This window comes from Bacillus rossius, chromosome 3 (genome assembly GCF_032445375.1).
Source record: "Bacillus rossius redtenbacheri isolate Brsri chromosome 3, Brsri_v3, whole genome shotgun sequence".
Classification (NCBI taxonomy): domain Eukaryota; kingdom Metazoa; phylum Arthropoda; class Insecta; order Phasmatodea; family Bacillidae; genus Bacillus; species Bacillus rossius.
In genome coordinates this window covers 25,117,111-25,136,695 of record NC_086332.1, presented here as the reverse complement: position 1 = coordinate 25,136,695, position 19,585 = coordinate 25,117,111, and the positions used below count along the sequence as shown (strand labels likewise).

The window sequence follows — 19,585 nt, the reverse complement described above, 5'->3', positions numbered from 1 at the left end:
CTAAAGGCGATTTGCCTAAAGGCGATTTGCCTAACGGCGTTTTACCTAACGGAGTTATGCCTGACGGCGTTTTCCCTAACGGAGTTATGCCTGACGGCGTTTTGCCTAAAATTTTAATATGATGACAAAACCTCGTTTTGCCTAACGGCGAATTTCCTAAGTCGTTTTGACTAATGGCGATTTTCCTAATGGCGATTTGCCTAATGGCGATTTGCCTAATAGCGATTTGCCTAACGGTGTTTTGCCTAACTCCTATTTGGCCAACGGCGTTTTGCCTAACAGCGTTTTGCCTAAAATTAGGCAAAATGCCTTTAGGCAAAACGACACATGCCCTTGACAGCTAATTTTTGAAAACAAATGTTTTATCATTATTCCTAAACGGTTTGCCTGATAGCCTAGGCTGTCTCAAATAAGTTGATTTGAAATAATTTGATCTATTAAACACCTGTCAAAATAACTATGAGATAAATGAGCTATAGTAAAATTTCTCACAGCTTAGGGTCTCCAGTAAGGACTGGAGGTTTTATATAAAGAGGTAAATACAAGCCGTAGGCGATAAATAATTGTAGTGTTTCTCATCGAGTGACCTACATGATGAGGTACGTGAACCAAAATGTTAAATCTTGCCATGCATACTGTTTTGGTAATCAAACTTTGTTGACTTAGGTGGGAAGGGTGTAAAGAGTTGTCCGAAACACATTTCGTTGCAAGGTGCTATCTGCGACGTGTAAAGCAAGTTATTAAGTTTCGCAAAGTAGTATATAAATGGGGCTACTGGGACAGGCTTCTGGCTGTGGATTGATGATTGTCTGTCCGCCATCTTGGATTGTGATGTCACGGCGGCCATCTTGGATGAATGTAACGGGACACAGCGTAACGGGACATAACGTAACGGGACATAACGTAACGGGACAAGTATATCACGGCAGCCATCTTGGATCCGCCATCTTGGATCCGCCATTTTGGATGACGTCATTTTGTTTTCTCGAACTTTCAGCCATTTTGTTTTCCGCCATATTGGATGATGACGTCACCGTTGCAATTTCCGTTACGGCCGCCATCTTTAACTTTTTTATTTATTATCCGATTTTAATGAAATTTTTTTTTTAAAAATTATAAAAAAATTTAAATAATATAAATTTAATAAAATATTTATAAAAAACAAACATTATCGATACGGAGCTCGGAGTCCTCGGTTCGAACCCGACGAGGTCAAAAAATTAAAAATGGCGACCGATCCTTCCCCCTGTGGTGGCTGCTGACAGACTGCCCCCCCACCACTTTTTTCAAAGCATATATATCGACAGTGAGCATGACGTCATGTCCGCCATCTTGAAATCTGGACGCCATCTTGAAAATCTTTATTTATTATCCGATTTTAATGAAACAAATTCCAAAATTCATCAAAAAATTAACGTATTTGAATTCTGTTTGATTATATCGATGTACGTCCTTGGTTCGATTCCCGGCGAGAGTAAACGATCAATCCTTCCTCCATGAAAGCTACCTAGACTGATCTACCACCAACAATACCAAGGTTTATATCATCAACTGGTATGACATCATGTCCGCCATCTTGTATTCATCCGCTGGAGTCCACCATCTTGTTTTCGTCTGCTAGAGTGTGCCGATACCATGTAGTATAATTATCTGGTCACCATACTTTTGTCCTCAACTGTTGTCATTGACCTTGGCCTTTGACCTTGACCTTGGCCTTTGACCTTGACCTTGAAATTTGACCTTGACCTTGAAATTTGACCTTGACCTTGAAATTTGACCTTGACATTGAAATTTGACCTTGACCTTGAAATTTGACCTTGACATTGAAATTTGACTTTGTCCTCGAAATTTGACTTTGTCCTTGTTGACCATTATGGATCCGACATTTTATGTTCAGTAGATGCTACCAGGAGCTACCACCTGCTGGAGTAAGCCATCTTGTGTGTGTGTACTCGTATTATAGAGTTCATTTCCATCTGGATAATTTTATTCTAACCCGCTACAGTACAGTAATCAATTACTACTGTGACACACGACATCTTGAAATTTGGACGCCATCTTGAAAATCCGTAATTTTAATGCTAGAGATTCGGGAAAAAGTTCAAAATTCATTAAATAAATTTGTAATCTATATACTGATTGATTGGATCGACTAAGGTCCTTGGTTCGACCCCTGACCGATACCAATCAACTTTAATTTTAAAAAATACCACAAAAGCGACAGGTTTGAGAAAATAAAAAACACCACAAGTTCTTTTAAAAACTTTTATTACATACATTCTAATCTACTACAAGTACATAATAAACACAGACAAAGTACTAAAGTCTTGTGGATTCCTCGATTCAAACAGTCTTCTTATTGTACGGACAAAGCCTTTTACATGACTTTAAATGTCTATACGATCCGTTCATCACCGCAGCCAGAGACGGACTGAAGTTCATATCACCAGGGTCCCACTTATATATTCTCATTTGCTGGTACAACACACGAGTCAAAACAATAACCATGTTCATTATACTTCTCGGAGCATTTTTTATAATGAAGATGTAAGCTATCAAGACGTGAAATTAGTTTTTTGCACTTATTGCACTGAAATTGTATTCTTTTAACATTATTAGAACAACTGCTTCTTTCATGTCTGCGAGCATTTGAGGTAATAGTAAATGATGCGTCACAGTATTTGCACCGACGCAATGTATGCTTTTCATTAGTGGAAGAATCCATTGCTGACGATGAAACTTCGGATGATGGTGGTATCACATCTGTTGAAATCTCCTCCAATGTTGACGTCGTCGTTGCCAACTGGATCTGCACCTTCTACATCGTAGCTGTCGTCAAGGTTCCCGTAGACGATGGTACAACCTCCGAGTTCGACGTTAAAGACGGTAAAGATGCCATCGAGGTCTCAAGAACAGCTAATTGACACGTCTTATGCACCAGAAGAAACAAACTAGGTGATCCTTACACAGCCGACGTCAGTAACTAACTGAGCGTCCTGCTGTCTAGGACTCGCTTATATACTTGCACCGGATGGAATAATAATACGCTAGTCAAATCAAGAACCATTTACAATAATACTAGAGTCAAATCTACAAATTAAAAAAGAGGATCATTTGATCGAAAAAAAATTCGATCTCTCCAATATACGCCAGGCTCCAAGAGCTACAATTCACGTCATCAGATCCATCTAAATTTTGCTCCTATGCTTCAATTGACCATTAGCTGCAAGTGCTCCAACAGATCCATCAGCTCCAACACGTAATGTACGCAATGTACGCACAATACATGCAATTTACATGCAATAAATGTAATGATCACTCAGTACACACAGGAAACGGAACGTACACACAGTACACACAGGAAACGGAACGTACACACAATACACACAGGAAACAAAACGTACACACAGTACACACAGGAAACGAAACGTACACACAGTACACACAGGAAACGGAACGTACACACAGTACACACAGGAAACGAAACGTACACACAGTACACACAGGAAACGAAACGTACACACAGTACACACAGGAAGCGGAACGTACACACAGTACACACAGGAAACGGAACGTACACACAGTACACACAGGAAACGGAACGTACACACAATACACACAGGAAACGGAACGTACACACAGTACACACAGGAAACGGAACGTACACACAGTACACACAGGAAACGAAACGTACACACAATACACACAGGAAACGAAACGTACACACAGTACACACAGGAAACGAAACGTATACACACAGTACACACAGGAAACGGAACGTACACACAGTACACACAGGAAAAGGAACGTACACACAGTACACACAGGAAACGGAACGTACACACAGTACACACAGGAAACGGATCGTATACACTGTACACACAGGAAACAGAACGTACACACAGGAAACGAAACGTACACACAGTACACACAGAAAACGGAACGTACACACAGTACACACAGAAAACGGAACGTACACACAAGAAACGAAACGTACACACAGTACACACAGGAAAGGAAACGTATACACACATTACACACATTAAACGGAATGATCACACATACATTAGCGGAAACATACAGGCTTAGTTGGAAATCAGAATACAAGAAACAAAAACATTAAATTTTTACTTTCAATATTTAATTACTTCTCAACATTACACAAATACAAGTAAAAGAAACCATTATTGTATGTAGCCAGCTTTCCTCAGTTCTTTGAGTATGAAGGATATTTCTTTGATGCACGAATAGTTTCCTGCACAAAGCGAGTCATGTAGAAGTCTTAGCCGGTCAACCAATATGTTTGGATCTTTCCATGATGTGTAATCAATCTCTTCTACCACCATCTTACATGCTTGTTTATTATAAATACTGTTAATATCACAATCGTCCCTGCGATCATAATAAGCATTATCAGATTTATTTTTTATAACACGACGTTTCCATCGTTTCGGTCTCAGGACATCGCCACATTCTTCGATCTTGTCAGCTCTAGGTGCTTCATCACAGTCTATGCCTTTGTCAACAGCCTCAGAGTCACTGTAACAATCACTGTAGAAGACATCCTCTTCACCCATATTACCGTATGAATTCGCTATCGATGATGTCGAAGTGTCTTCATCGTCTTCATGCTTCCTTTTTAGGAGTCCATCATTTTTACAAAGAATGGAGGATCTACTGAATATAGGCTTGAATGTATTCTCACTTTTCACGGTGTTGATACTTCCATTAGTTTCAGTCTTCCCGAAGCCATTAGCATCCTTCAATTTATGTTCTTCCTCACAATCGGGTGAGCTAATACCATCACGCTCAGGACAAGGAAAATTATTGACGTAATGCAGATCACTCTTCTTTAGTCTAGTGGATTCATCGGTGTCCTCTATGCCGTAAGTAGTCTTGACTTTACATGTTCTACCATGTCTTTTTAAGCTGTCAATTCTTGTTAACAACCTGCTACAACGATTACAGCTTAACATGTTGCGTAGTGGGTTTCTAGCACAATCATTCTTCTCATGACGTCAAGCATTCCTTCTCATGGCAAAATCCTTGCCACAGTATCTACAGCGGCTTCCTTCCGATTCAGCTGCAGATAACAAACCACGATCCATGGTAGCTTCTGTGACTAATGTTAGATACAAACTGTCAGTTTTCTCCAATTGGAACCATTTCTTAAATAGAGTTTTTGAAATGTTTCATCAGCGAGAGTTAAGTTATCTAATGCAAAGAAAATTGATGCAAGTAGTTCTGGCTGTCGTCAACAGATGTCGCTACGTGTTGCTTGTAGGTAAATAATATCTATTTCATTAATGTGGGATGCGTAACGCTCACTATCGATCGCAAAGGGAGGTTGGCTTCGATAGTATCCAAGGAGAAAAAAAGTTCGTCCGTGCTTCTCAGATTTCTCACGGTACACCATCTTGGATTGTGACGTCACGGCGGCCATCTTGGATGGGTGTGACCTTGACCTTTGACCGAAACCTCAGGAATGATCGCAAGCACACGGATTAACCATCAAAATATTGATAAGAATAATCAGGAGCACACGGAGAAAAACCATCATAATATTGGCAAGAATAATCAGGAGCACACGGAGAAAACCGACACAAGTTTTCTTTGATATCATAAAAATATAAAAAAAAATTAATAAAAAATTAAAAATAAAAACGAAAAAAAAAATCAAACATTCTGGCTTGTGAACTTCTCATTGTTGAGCAAAGATAGAGTTCTAGTACAAGCCAGAATGTTTGATTTTTTTTTTCGTTTTTATTTTTAATTTTTTATTAATTTTTTTTTAATATTTTTATGATATCAAAGAAAACTTGTGTCGGTTTTCTCCGTGTGCTCCTGATTATTCTTGCCAATATTATGATGGTTTTTCTCCGTGTGCTCCTGATTATTCTTATCAATATTTTGATGGTTAATCCGTGTGCTTGCGATCATTCCTGAGGTTTCGGTCAAAGGTCAAGGTCACACCCATCCAAGATGGCCGCCGTGACGTCACAATCCAAGATGGTGTACCGTGAGAAATCTGAGAAGCACGGACGAACTTTTTTTCTCCTTGGATACTATCGAAGCCAACCTCCCTTTGCGATCGATAGTGAGCGTTACGCATCCCACATTAATGAAATAGATATTATTTACCTACAAGCAACACGTAGCGACATCTGTTGACGACAGCCAGAACTACTTGCATCAATTTTCTTTGCATTAGATAACTTAACTCTCGCTGATGAAACATTTCAAAAACTCTATTTAAGAAATGGTTCCAATTGGAGAAAACTGACAGTTTGTATCTAACATTAGTCACAGAAGCTACCATGGATCGTGGTTTGTTATCTGCAGCTGAATCGGAAGGAAGCCGCTGTAGATACTGTGGCAAGGATTTTGCCATGAGAAGGAATGCTAGACGTCATGAGAAGAATGATTGTGCTAGAAACCCACTACGCAACATGTTAAGCTGTAATCGTTGTAGCAGGTTGTTAACAAGAATTGACAGCTTAAAAAGACATGGTAGAACATGTAAAGTCAAGACTACTTACGGCATAGAGGACACCGATGAATCCACTAGACTAAAGAAGAGTGATCTGCATTACGTCAATAATTTTCCTTGTCCTGAGCGTGATGGTATTAGCTCACCCGATTGTGAGGAAGAACATAAATTGAAGGATGCTAATGGCTTCGGGAAGACTGAAACTAATGGAAGTATCAACACCGTGAAAAGTGAGAATACATTCAAGCCTATATTCAGTAGATCCTCCATTCTTTGTAAAAATGATGGACTCCTAAAAAGGAAGCATGAAGACGATGAAGACACTTCGACATCATCGATAGCGAATTCATACGGTAATATGGGTGAAGAGGATGTCTTCTACAGTGATTGTTACAGTGACTCTGAGGCTGTTGACAAAGGCATAGACTGTGATGAAGCACCTAGAGCTGACAAGATCGAAGAATGTGGCGATGTCCTGAGACCGAAACGATGGAAACGTCGTGTTATAAAAAATAAATCTGATAATGCTTATTATGATCGCAGGGACGATTGTGATATTAACAGTATTTATAATAAACAAGCAAGTAAGATGGTGGTAGAAGAGATTGATTACACATCATGGAAAGATCCAAACATATTGGTTGACCGGCTAAGACTTCTACATGACTCGCTTTGTGCAGGAAACTATTCGTGCATCAAAGAAATATCCTTCATACTCAAAGAACTGAGGAAAGCTGGCTACATACAATAATGGTTTCTTTTACTTGTATTTGTGTAATGTTGAGAAGTAATTAAATATTGAAAGTAAAAATTTAATGTTTTTGTTTCTTGTATTCTGATTTCCAACTAAGCCTGTGTGTTTCCGCTAATGTATGTGTGATCATTCCGTTTAATGTGTGTAATGTGTGTATACGTTTCCTTTCCTGTGTGTACTGTGTGTACGTTTCGTTTCCTGTGTGTACGTTCCGTTTTCTGTGTGTACTGTGTGTACGTTCCGTTTTCTGTGTGTACTGTGTGTACGTTTCGTTTCCTGTGTGTACGTTCTGTTTCCTGTGTGTACTGTGTATACGATCCGTTTCCTGTGTGTACTGTGTGTACGTTCCGTTTCCTGTGTGTACTGTGTGTACGTTCCTTTTCCTGTGTGTACTGTGTGTACGTTCCGTTTCCTGTGTGTACTGTGTGTATACGTTTCGTTTCCTGTGTGTACTGTGTGTACGTTTCGTTTCCTGTGTGTATTGTGTGTACGTTTCGTTTCCTGTGTGTACTGTGTGTACGTTCCGTTTCCTGTGTGTACTGTGTGTACGTTCCGTTTCCTGTGTGTATTGTGTGTACGTTCCGTTTCCTGTGTGTACTGTGTGTACGTTCCGTTTCCTGTGTGTACTGTGTGTACGTTCCGCTTCCTGTGTGTACTGTGTGTACGTTTCGTTTCCTGTGTGTACTGTGTGTACGTTTCGTTTCCTGTGTGTACTGTGTGTACGTTCCGTTTCCTGTGTGTACTGTGTGTACGTTTCGTTTCCTGTGTGTACTGTGTGTACGTTTTGTTTCCTGTGTGTATTGTGTGTACGTTCCGTTTCCTGTGTGTACGTTTCGTTTCCTGTGTGTACTGTGTGTACGTTTTGTTTCCTGTGTGTATTGTGTGTACGTTCCGTTTCCTGTGTTGACTGTGTGTACGTTCCGTTTCCTGTGTGTACTGAGTGATCATTACATTTATTGCATGTAAATTGCATGTATTGTGCGTACATTGCGTACATTACGTGTTGGAGCTGATGGATCTGTTGGAGCACTTGCAGCTAATGGTCAATTGAAGCATAGGAGCAAAATTTAGATGGATCTGATGACGTGAATTGTAGCTCTTGGAGCCTGGCGTATATTGGAGAGATCGAATTTTTTTTCGATCAAATGATCCTCTTTTTTAATTTGTAGATTTGACTCTAGTATTATTGTAAATGGTTCTTGATTTGACTAGCGTATTATTATTCCATCCGGTGCAAGTATATAAGCGAGTCCTAGACAGCAGGACGCTCAGTTAGTTACTGACGTCGGCGGTGTAAGGATCACCTAGTTTGTTTCTTCTGGTGCATAAGACGTGTCAATTAGCTGTTCTTGAGACCTCGATGGCATCTTTACCGTCTTTAACGTCGAACTCGGAGGTTGTACCATCGTCTACGGGAACCTTGACGACAGCTACGATGTAGAAGGTGCAGATCCCGTTGGCAACGACGACGTCAACATTGGAGGAGATTTCAACAGATGTGATACCACCATCATCCGAAGTTTCATCGTCAGCAATGGATTCTTCCACTAATGAAAAGCATACATTGCGTCGGTGCAAATACTGTGACGCATCATTTACTATTACCTCAAATGCTCGCAGACATGAAAGAAGCAGTTGTTCTAACAATGTTAAAAGAATACAATTTCAGTGCAATAAGTGCAAAAAACTAATTTCACGTCTTGATAGCTTACATCTTCATTATAAAAAATGCTCCGAGAAGTATAATGAACATGGTTATTGTTTTGACTCGTGTGTTGTACCAGCAAATGAGAATATATAAGTGGGACCCTGGTGATATGAACTTCAGTCCGTCTCTGGCTGCGGTGATGAACGGATCGTATAGACATTTAAAGTCATGTAAAAGGCTTTGTCCGTACAATAAGAAGACTGTTTGAATCGAGGAATCCACAAGACTTTAGTACTTTGTCTGTGTTTATTATGTACTTGTAGTAGATTAGAATGTATGTAATAAAAGTTTTTAAAAGAACTTGTGGTGTTTTTTATTTTCTCAAACCTGTCGCTTTTGTGGTATTTTTTAAAATTAAAGTTGATTGGTATCGGTCAGGGGTCGAACCAAGGACCTTAGTCGATCCAATCAATCAGTATATAGATTACAAATTTATTTAATGAATTTTGAACTTTTTCCCGAATCTCTAGCATTAAAATTACGGATTTTCAAGATGGCGTCCAAATTTCAAGATGTCGTGTGTCACAGTAGTAATTGATTACTGTACTGTAGCGGGTTAGAATAAAATTATCCAGATGGAAATGAACTCTATAATACGAGTACACACACACAAGATGGCTTACTCCAGCAGGTGGTAGCTCCTGGTAGCATCTACTGAACATAAAATGTCGGATCCATAATGGTCAACAAGGACAAAGTCAAATTTCGAGGACAAAGTCAAATTTCAATGTCAAGGTCAAATTTCAAGGTCAAGGTCAAATTTCAATGTCAAGGTCAAATTTCAAGGTCAAGGTCAAATTTCAAGGTCAAGGTCAAATTTCAAGGTCAAGGTCAAAGGCCAAGGTCAAGGTCAAAGGCCAAGGTCAATGACAACAGTTGAGGACAAAAGTATGGTGACCAGATAATTATACTACATGGTATCGGCACACTCTAGCAGACGAAAACAAGATGGTGGACTCCAGCGGATGAATACAAGATGGCGGACATGATGTCATACCAGTTGATGATATAAACCTTGGTATTGTTGGTGGTAGATCAGTCTAGGTAGCTTTCATGGAGGAAGGATTGATCGTTTACTCTCGCCGGGAATCGAACCAAGGACGTACATCGATATAATCAAACAGAATTCAAATACGTTAATTTTTTGATGAATTTTGGAATTTGTTTCATTAAAATCGGATAATAAATAAAGATTTTCAAGATGGCGTCCAGATTTCAAGATGGCGGACATGACGTCATGCTCACTGTCGATATATATGCTTTGAAAAAAGTGGTGGGGGGGCAGTCTGTCAGCAGCCACCACAGGGGGAAGGATCGGTCGCCATTTTTAATTTTTTGACCTCGTCGGGTTCGAACCGAGGACTCCGAGCTCCGTATCGATAATGTTTGTTTTTTATAAATATTTTATTAAATTTATATTATTTAAATTTTTTTATAATTTTTAAAAAAAAATTTCATTAAAATCGGATAATAAATAAAAAAGTTAAAGATGGCGGCCGTAACGGAAATTGCAACGGTGACGTCATCATCCAATATGGCGGAAAACAAAATGGCTGAAAGTTCGAGAAAACAAAATGACGTCATCCAAAATGGCGGATCCAAGATGGCGGATCCAAGATGGCTGCCGTGATATACTTGTCCCGTTACGTTATGTCCCGTTACGTTATGTCCCGTTACGTTGTGTCCCGTTACATTCATCCAAGATGGCCGCCGTGACATCACAATCCAAGATGGCGGACAGACAATCATCAATCCACAGCCAGAAGCCTGTCCCAGTAGCCCCATTTATATACTACTTCGCAAGTAGCAAGGAAACCTTTTGTGTCTGCATGCCGAGACGTAATTACCACACATAAGACAACAAATAAGAATGAAAAACCACAACCACAGGATGAGATGACGAAAGAGTGGTTTGCAGTTTGGCTTCAAAATAAAATAACACAGAAAACATTCCGAAACTTTATGAGCGAGCTGTTGCTCAACACACACACACACACACACACACTTCAGGTTCACAACTGCACACAGAATGCAAAGATTATGGGATTGGAAGAATTTCCAAAAAAAATCCACTAGTTGGAAAATTGTTCGCTTGAGTTATCATAGTCCCATTAAAGCTCTTCTTGCTGGTATACATCCAAATTGTAGCGAATTTGGAGAAGACTTCAGTTTTTTTAAGTTAAAAGCGTTATTTAAAGTATGGGAAACAATGTTTAAACACTGTACTCAAACATTGGGGTGTTGTCTGTTCCTTCGAGAGAGCTTACATGCACTGGCAAGTGGATTGCTTCCCGGCTCAGACGGGCGCGGAAGAAGCCGGCAAGGGAAGAGGCGAACGTCTAGCGAGTCGGTCAAGCGAGGAGGAAAATAAACCAATTTGTCTGCGAAGAAGCTAGTAGAACGCACAAGAGCAGGGGGCGTGCTGGAATTAGCAGCGACAGAACAGCATGTGTCAGCCTGCCAGCTTGGCGGGAGGAATTTCCCCATTACTTGTGCTGCGTTCTGGACTGCAATTACGCTCCCAAAGAGACGCGTCAGCAGAACTGTGGAGGGATTGTTTTATCTTCTGGAAATTTGTTGTAACGGTAGCGGAATGCCCTAAACCCCCGAGGGAGATCTATTTCTATCATGAAATAATAGCACAACAGCAAGTATCGCAGTCGCGTGATTAATTAGATAAAACATCAGAAATTGTAAGAGAGAGTAAATGTTTGCAGTGATGCTTGGCGAATAGAAAATAAATAAATAAAAGTTCTGAATGAACATAACTTACGCCAATCGAGCAATCGCTAACTTTTGAACGTCACTCACTACTCACGACTTGTAATACCAGTATAAATTAGGATTTTAAAACTTGAAATTACTCTTTATTAAGACTATTTCAGTTTCACTATCACAGAGTTTCATTTGGCACATCAATACATTTTATTATGTAAGTGAATATACATGGGTGAAAATTTCGTTCCATGGTGCGTGCGAATTGTAAAAATTCACTCTCATCATTTTTCCATAACACGCCTAAAGAAGCATAACTTCAAAAATGTTTCGCAAGTGGTTTTAGAGCTTTAAAAAATATAAAACCACCCACACTGCACTGCGCACTCGCTACCACACGGACTGCGAAAAGCCACTTACCGTCCGGCTGGCGTACTGCAACGTATTTGCGGAGCACTCGAAAACAGTGGGCAAGAGAGGCATAGTGTTCGTTGTGTGGAAAGGAAGGTGTTTCATGAAAGTGACTGTTTTTTATGACTAGTTGAGAGTTAAAACACTGCAGCATCGTCTTTTTTTCCGTGATTGGGTGAGTTTCTTTCAGGTTCATGTCGATTGTTACAACACCAATCACAGCAGTTCAGAGCGGAAGTAAACGCATGATGGGTGGTTCGGTCCAACAAGGCAACGACTACTCTCTCGCAGAAGGAAGAAATCACCGATGCGAGTATACCTGGTTGCAGCATATTTTTTTTTTTTTTTTTTTTTTTTTTTTCGCAAACAATGATTGCCCCTACTCATAAACCATCATCTGGCGTCGTCCACGCTCAATTTACACAATGTTTTAGGTGTTGCGATACGGGTCGGTGGCGGGGTGAAAAGCGGCCATTTACAGGCGATTCCCAGCTCCATGCTTTGCAGACTGTACTCGAGCCTGCACCGTGGCCTTGAAGGATGCGCTCTGTGCCCATCCACGGCTGTGGGTTGGAGGGGGGGGGGGAGAGAGAGAGAGAGAGAGAGAGAGAGAGAGAGAGAGAGAGAGAGAGAGAGAGGCGATGATGCAGTAGCCGATAACTCATGCGAGCGATCCCCGAGGAAGTGGCAGTCGTAAACCCGACACGGGCGGCCGTAAAGCATTCGGCAGTAGGATGAACCCTGGAAGGGTGAGACGACGCCAACTGTTGAGCTACGTCGCGATGACTGGCGTACCGCCGCAGTCATGTGTGAGAATTTTCATTTTCAAACTTCCCAGCTACTTTTTCGCGAAACCTTAGGCCGGTATTCCAAGACAAAGAAATTAGGGTTTAGGTGTTGAATATGCTACACCTGTCCCCTAACGGAATTCCTAGTGCACCGATAGGACACGGCCAGTCCCTTATTTTTTTTTTTCGGAATGAATATGAAGGAAAAAGAGGTGGTGACGTAGCAATGAATGTTCAGAATGACTTAAACGTTAATATATTAATTGCCTTCGTCTCCTAGTCAGATTATTGCACAGATTATTGTCAGAAAGTAAAACATTTAGGATGACGGTGTCCTTTCCGTGACCCATCTGTTGCCCAAATTCCGCGCATGCGCAGAGCCCACTTTTTCGTAGATTTCGTCCAGATGGTGGACTTGCGTCTGGCGCCAGTAACCCGTATATATTCGATGTCGTGAATGTCGGGGGACGTACCAAAAGGTATTGGTGAGCCAAATGAAATTTTGTGGTAGCGAAACTATCCTGGAATATATTTTGTACACTTTAATGTTAATAACAAGAAATAATCGAAACTTCAAAGGTAGGCTACTTGAGAAAATTAGAATATCACCATTTGATTCATGCTCTAGGATTTTTGCAGTAAAAATTGTATCGATGATTGCCAAACGTCCGCTATAGAATGCGTTGTAACCAGTTTCTAGCCTCGCACAGGGCATTAGAGCGTTCATTAGAGCGGCTGCCGATCTGATCTCTTTCTGGGATACCGTGGACACGTGGAATACGGCCCGCGAGCTAGGTTATGGTTGCATCCCAACAAGGTAGCGCTTATTCCCTATCTTACCCGAACGTTTTGGAATACCGCTCTTAGAGGAGATTTAAGGGGCCCACCTAGTCAGGGGCGTATTTGTGTTAGCAAAGCGGGATAATAAGGACGGCGCTCTCTGATACTTCTAGCACGTTATCGCCTCTAAGCGCAAGGCTCTGAACTGGCGCGCAGTCTTCTCGTCGTGCATAGAACAAACAACTATGACATTTGAGCTGTGACCATACCATTACATGGTGTAATACAAGTTCATTGAGTGCTTTCAATTGAGTGCTGTACGGGATGTTTCATTCCTAAATATTATTCTGAAAACTCACGTTTCAACCATTTTCCCTCTTGCTAAAAAAATACAGTTCAAAAAAGCAGAACTACTTAAATGAAATTCACAAACAGACCCCACTTTGGTACCTTAAGCAGTTTCAAAATCGCGCAGTTTTATCTGCAGCTATGCACACTGTTGGATGCCCAAGTATTCGGGGTCCGAAAGTGCTAACTTGAAGGATCATGATACAACGCTCTAAATGATTAGTTTACGCACACGCGAACGATGTATTTTTTTTTTACGCTTCACTCGTTACGTAAAGACATTGAGATTTTGACCTAAGGTAGCGAGTACTTAACAAGACCTGATTCTGTCCGTCGATAGTTCTCGTTCCGATGTAGCTCCTACCTCGTGCTTTGGTGTTGTTTTACAAATAATCATAGTAAAATAATTAATCTACCACTCTTAAAAATGGAGTGTTTTACGAATTCTGTGGTAGCACGACTAAAACAGCGCAGAGTAAACGCGCGCGGTATCTTGAAGAGGTTAAATTCGGCGGAATATACATTAATTCGCGCCGACCTCCGACTCTGCGCGGGAGAATAAAACGAAGAACGTGTTTTGTCCGCGTCTCTCTCTTATCCGGAAGTGCGCTGGCTCGGAGGAGCACACTCGCGTCCCTGCATCCCCCCCCCCCAACCCCTCTTCACCCCTTCCTTTTCCTGTTTTAATAATTCATGACTTCAGGGAATATAAATCAAGTAAGTTAAGGTGGCGTGTCCTCTTCGCTCTCTGGGATTTGGAATTAATTAAAAAAGTATAATAGTAAAGTTAATATTATAGAAAGTAAAGCATTTAACATGCATGGAAGTAAAACTAAAATTAACAGCACAGTTTCTCCTTTGTAAAAACGTAAAAAATTTAAAGAGTATACAGCTCAACGGGAAGTTAATTAATTATTTGTATCTATACGCCCCTGGAGGTTATTTTTTTTCCGAAAAGCACTCGTTTTTAATGTGTAAACATCTTAGCTCTCGGTGAACGGCATTTGGTAGGAGTAATTTCGTGAAAATGGAACGGAAGTCACATGGAACGGAAATGTGACGTGTAGCAACATCATCCCGTATATAGTCACTTTCGTAAACATTGTAGTACATACCAAAAGTACTGGTGTGCCAAATGAAACTTTATGATAGTGAAACTATCGTGGTATATATTTCGTAAAGTAAAATAGCCATAGTAAAAAGAAAATCACAAGTTAAAAAAAATTTAAGAAAACTGGCATTACAATGTTGGTAACACATAGTCTTCTTCCTTAAACCAACTAACCCGATAGAGCCAACCTTCGCAGCGTAGTCGTAATCACTCTGGCATACGGTCGAGGCGTTCTGAGTTCGATTCCCGGGTAACGCATGGGTGTAAATTTGTATTCGTTTAAATTAGTCACCGATTGGTCAAAGCCAATAAAATTATCACACTAACCTATCGAACTAAAAGTTTAAAAAAATATAGTGCAGTGGTAGAACGCGCGGTTGATATGCTTAACGCGTATTTTTTGACGTGGTTCAAACCTCGTCATTGGAAAAAAAACTTTTATTTTATATTATTTAATAACAGAATACTAGATTATACAAACTTTGCTTTAAGGCAATATGTATGAATACAATTTATTTGTTTATCTTATTGCTATAACATTATTATTTATACACAACTCAGTTCATTAGATTGATTTTTTTCATACTAGGCAGGCCTATATCAATTTTTAATAAAAATAACATAAAATTAATTACGTTTATTAGGAACTAATGTCCATGAATTCGCATAGGTATTAAAAAATAAAACTTTATAATAGTACAACTATCCTTTAATAGTTTGTTATAATTCATACTCATCTAACGTGTGCAGAAACTCTATAGTATTAACTGTATATTGAATGTTAATAAGATATGTTGTATTCTAATAAAATTCCTTAGTGAAATTCAGATCAAAAGCCGGGGTTTAGTATTTTTACAATTTTTTTTTCAGTTTTATCGGAGCCGTTTTAGAATTGTTTAAAATTTCCTTCTGTTTCGTGCTGTCATCTACGCGTGATGGTGGCAATCAACGTTTACGATTAAGACAGAGAATCCTAGCGGTGGGTGGAACAATTACGTACCTAAAAAGCCAACATTTATCACGCTCGGAATTGAACAGCGCGACGCATTGCCATGTTGGTTTTCCAAGGCCGGGTTCTAAGAACTACGCAAGAACCTGCAAACTAGATACCTGCAAAATTCGCGATTTCAATTACGTATAGGATAGACTCCATAATATTCTATGCACTCGGGCAAATTACGCCTTCTCATTGACTACTGACGTATAAGTCCTGTTAACTGGGATGTTCCGTGATTCGATACTTCTATACATGAAGGTAATTTTTTTTTCATTGGATCAGAGTCCTTCAGGTAAACCGTGGCCCAATCACTGAAACAGCAAAAGGTGCAAACGTATTTGGATTCTAGCCCATCGCAAAATGAATCCGCGAATTTTGCAGGTGTCTAGCAATAACGCAAGTAACTCAAGTTTATTTGCATCATGAGAATGCGTGAATTTGTTCGTTACCCCGAGGTTAGACGTTTACGCATCACTGGCGAGTGTACTGAAATACTTGCTCACATTACTAGCTCACTTTTTTTTTTTTTAACAACTGTTTGGTCGTGGCTTGTGAAACACGCGGTTCAACCACTTGCTGAGTAGAGCGAACCACGGGAGTGCAGGAGATTAAGTATAATTGAAATCCAGGGTGCGCTCGAACCCACTCTGCGGAGAAACAACAGACCTCGGCACGAGATGTGGAATCAACCCAGGGGGTTTCTGCTATCGCCGTGTGAACTCGCAGCGCGAACACTGCACTGCAGAGCAGCTCACTCACTGCTAGTTTGCAGTGCGGAGCAGATGGCGCGCATTGTTGCCAGAGGGATGCTACTTCAGCGGCATAGATTAGTCATGTGTAGAGACACCTGTATTTCGCGAATACATTTCGTGTCAAGGTATGTCACAAAACACTGTAGCTTTTTCTTAGAGTAATGGCTAGAGACATGCAAAATTCGCGGATTCATTTCGCGATATGCTAGCATCAAAACAACTATACCTTCGTACCGCTTCTGCGATTGGTCCACATTTTATCCGGGGAACTGTGAGCCAATGGGAAACACTAAATCAAGAAAGTGCAGAATTACGGACAGCCTAGTTGAGACGTCTCACGCGTCAGTAGCCAATGAACAGGTGTCATTTCCGCGAGTATTTAAACGACTGTGGAGTCTATCCTAGAGGTCAATGAATACGCGAATTTTACAGGTCTCTAGTAATGGCGAATCGTGTGCGTGCAGCAGTACGGTATCCACATTCCCATTGGCCCCGTCAAGTGCGGGAAAATACCTCTCGCCGACCACAGCCAATAACTACAAGAAAAAACTACGGTGTTTTGCGATGTACCTAGACACGAAATGTATTCGCGAAATACAGGTGTCCCTAGTCATGTGTAGAGACTGGAAAAATTCGCGTATTCATTTCACGATAACCTAGAATCCAAACAACTGTACCTTTATATTGCTTCTGTGATTGACTCACAGTTTATATGAAGGTCTTTGAGCCAATGAAAAACCTTCAACCAAAAAAGTATCGAATCGCAAGCTTCCCAGTTGACAGGTGTCACGAGTCAATAGCCAATGAGCAGGTGGCATTTGCCTGAGTTGGTACGGTGTTGTGGACTCTATCCTAGAGGTCATAAAAAGTGTGAATTTTTCCGGTCTCTAGTCATGTGACACAAATTAATCATACGGCCTATATACACCAAAGAATTTATTTTGAATGTCATCGTAAATCATATTCAATTGTAAAAAAAAAATCTGCTGACGTAGAAATTTGAAATCAAGATGGCAACTTTCGGTTCTGTCTCCTTAGAAGTAAAAATTATATTCTGCTTTTGGCGAAGTACAATATAAATATGCATTATATCCCTTCTGTTTAAAAAATAATAATCCCTTTACAGCATACAATAAAATAAATCACATTTTTCATGACCTTACAGAAATGTAATATCTGAACATTACAAAGTTGTGTACTAAAACATCTGTGTTCTATGGACTATATTCTGGCATCATTGCACACCGAAACAGGGACAGCGCTAGTGGCAGAAATCGTGTATTGGAAAAAAGAGAGTGAATGTCCATTACAATGACAATTAAGGTGGGACGCGCTATGGAATTCAGGCTTGGTTTCGAATCACCAAATCACTCGTGGCAAATTAGCGGTACTTTTACTTGCTGAGCACAATGACAGTTTTGATATGGGTAGGGACCGGAAAAATTCGCGGGTTCAACGACCTGTAGGATGAACGTTATAGTTCTACGTACACTCGGTAAAATGTCACCCTCTCATTGGCTGCTGTCTTGTGAGACGTCCCAACGTAGCAGCCTGTGATTCGATACAACTTTGGTCGGGTGTTTCTCGTTGGCCCAGAGTCATCCAGGTGAGTTGTGAGCCAATAGCATATGCAGCACTGAGGTATAACTATTTGTAGAGACCGGAAAAATTCGCGAATTCATTTCGCGATAGGCTAAAATACAAATAGTTATACCTCAGTGCTGCCTCCGCTATTGGTTCACAACTCACATGGGTACCTATGGTCCAATGAGAAACACCCAACCAAGGCTTTATCGAATCACAGGCTGCTACGTTGGGACGTCTCACAAGACAGCAGCCAATGAGTGGGTGGCATTTGACCGAGTGTACGTAGAACTATGGAGATCATCCTAGAGGTCATTGAACCCGCGAATTTTTCCGGTCCCTAACTATTTGTATTTTAGCCTATCACGAAACGAATTCGCGAATTTTTCCGGTCTCTACAGCTGTCTGTGGGGGTGGCGACCGGCTGGCCCCCTCAGGACCGCCGCTGGCGCTGGCAGAGTGGAGAGCCGCCGGCACCCACCTTGAGGCACGACTCGATGAACTCCTCGATGGTGATGACGCCGTCCTGGTTGAGGTCCAGCTTCTTGAACACCCTGTCCACCTGGTCGCGCGCCTTCCTGTCGTCCTCCACCTGCAGCAAGCAAGCCCCGCGCGCCGTCAGTCCAGCCCCGTCTGTCCGCCAATCACGCCACCTGCAGCCGATCTCATGGCCAGAAAAACTGCACCTTTACCCAGGAGCGCAACAACAGGAGGGGGGGGGGCAAGGGTATTTTGCCCCCCCCCCCCCCCCCCCCCCCCGGTTCAGAAACCTTGAAGTGGGCGCAAACGGGGGCAAAGAAAGTGCTGTGTAATCAATTTTTAGATAGTAAAACTGCTTAAATAGCACCATTTTCCACCTTGAAATACAAATTTTCCCGGGGGAGGACCCCCGGACCCCCTCCCGCCCCTTTTGGAAATTTAGTTGTTGCGGCCCTGCCTTTACCGTCAGTCAAAAGTCTGGTAACTTCGTACTTTTTTCGATCGGACGGGTGAAATTATGACCTCCCAAGTGTCGGCTAGGTTTTATGGGTCAAATATTATTATGTTAGAAGATATTAAAGTTTGCTTTAAATGTTTAGCGGCTTCCAAAAATTTCGTTTGAACGCATTTAAAAAAAAAAAATTATTTTCAAACAAAAATGGTTCGA

At 40.9% G+C, this 19,585-nt stretch overlaps 1 protein-coding gene across 1 annotated transcript in view; it reads right to left on the bottom strand.

Moving 5' to 3' along the window:
* Nucleotides 1–19,585, bottom strand: part of LOC134530387 (Kv channel-interacting protein 1) — a 158,997-nt gene that overhangs the window by 5,174 nt on the left and 134,238 nt on the right. The window contains exon 5 of the mRNA XM_063365163.1: nucleotides 18,920–19,030. Coding sequence (XP_063221233.1) covers nucleotides 18,920–19,030 — 111 coding nt within the window. The remainder of the gene's footprint in view (nucleotides 1–18,919; nucleotides 19,031–19,585) is intronic.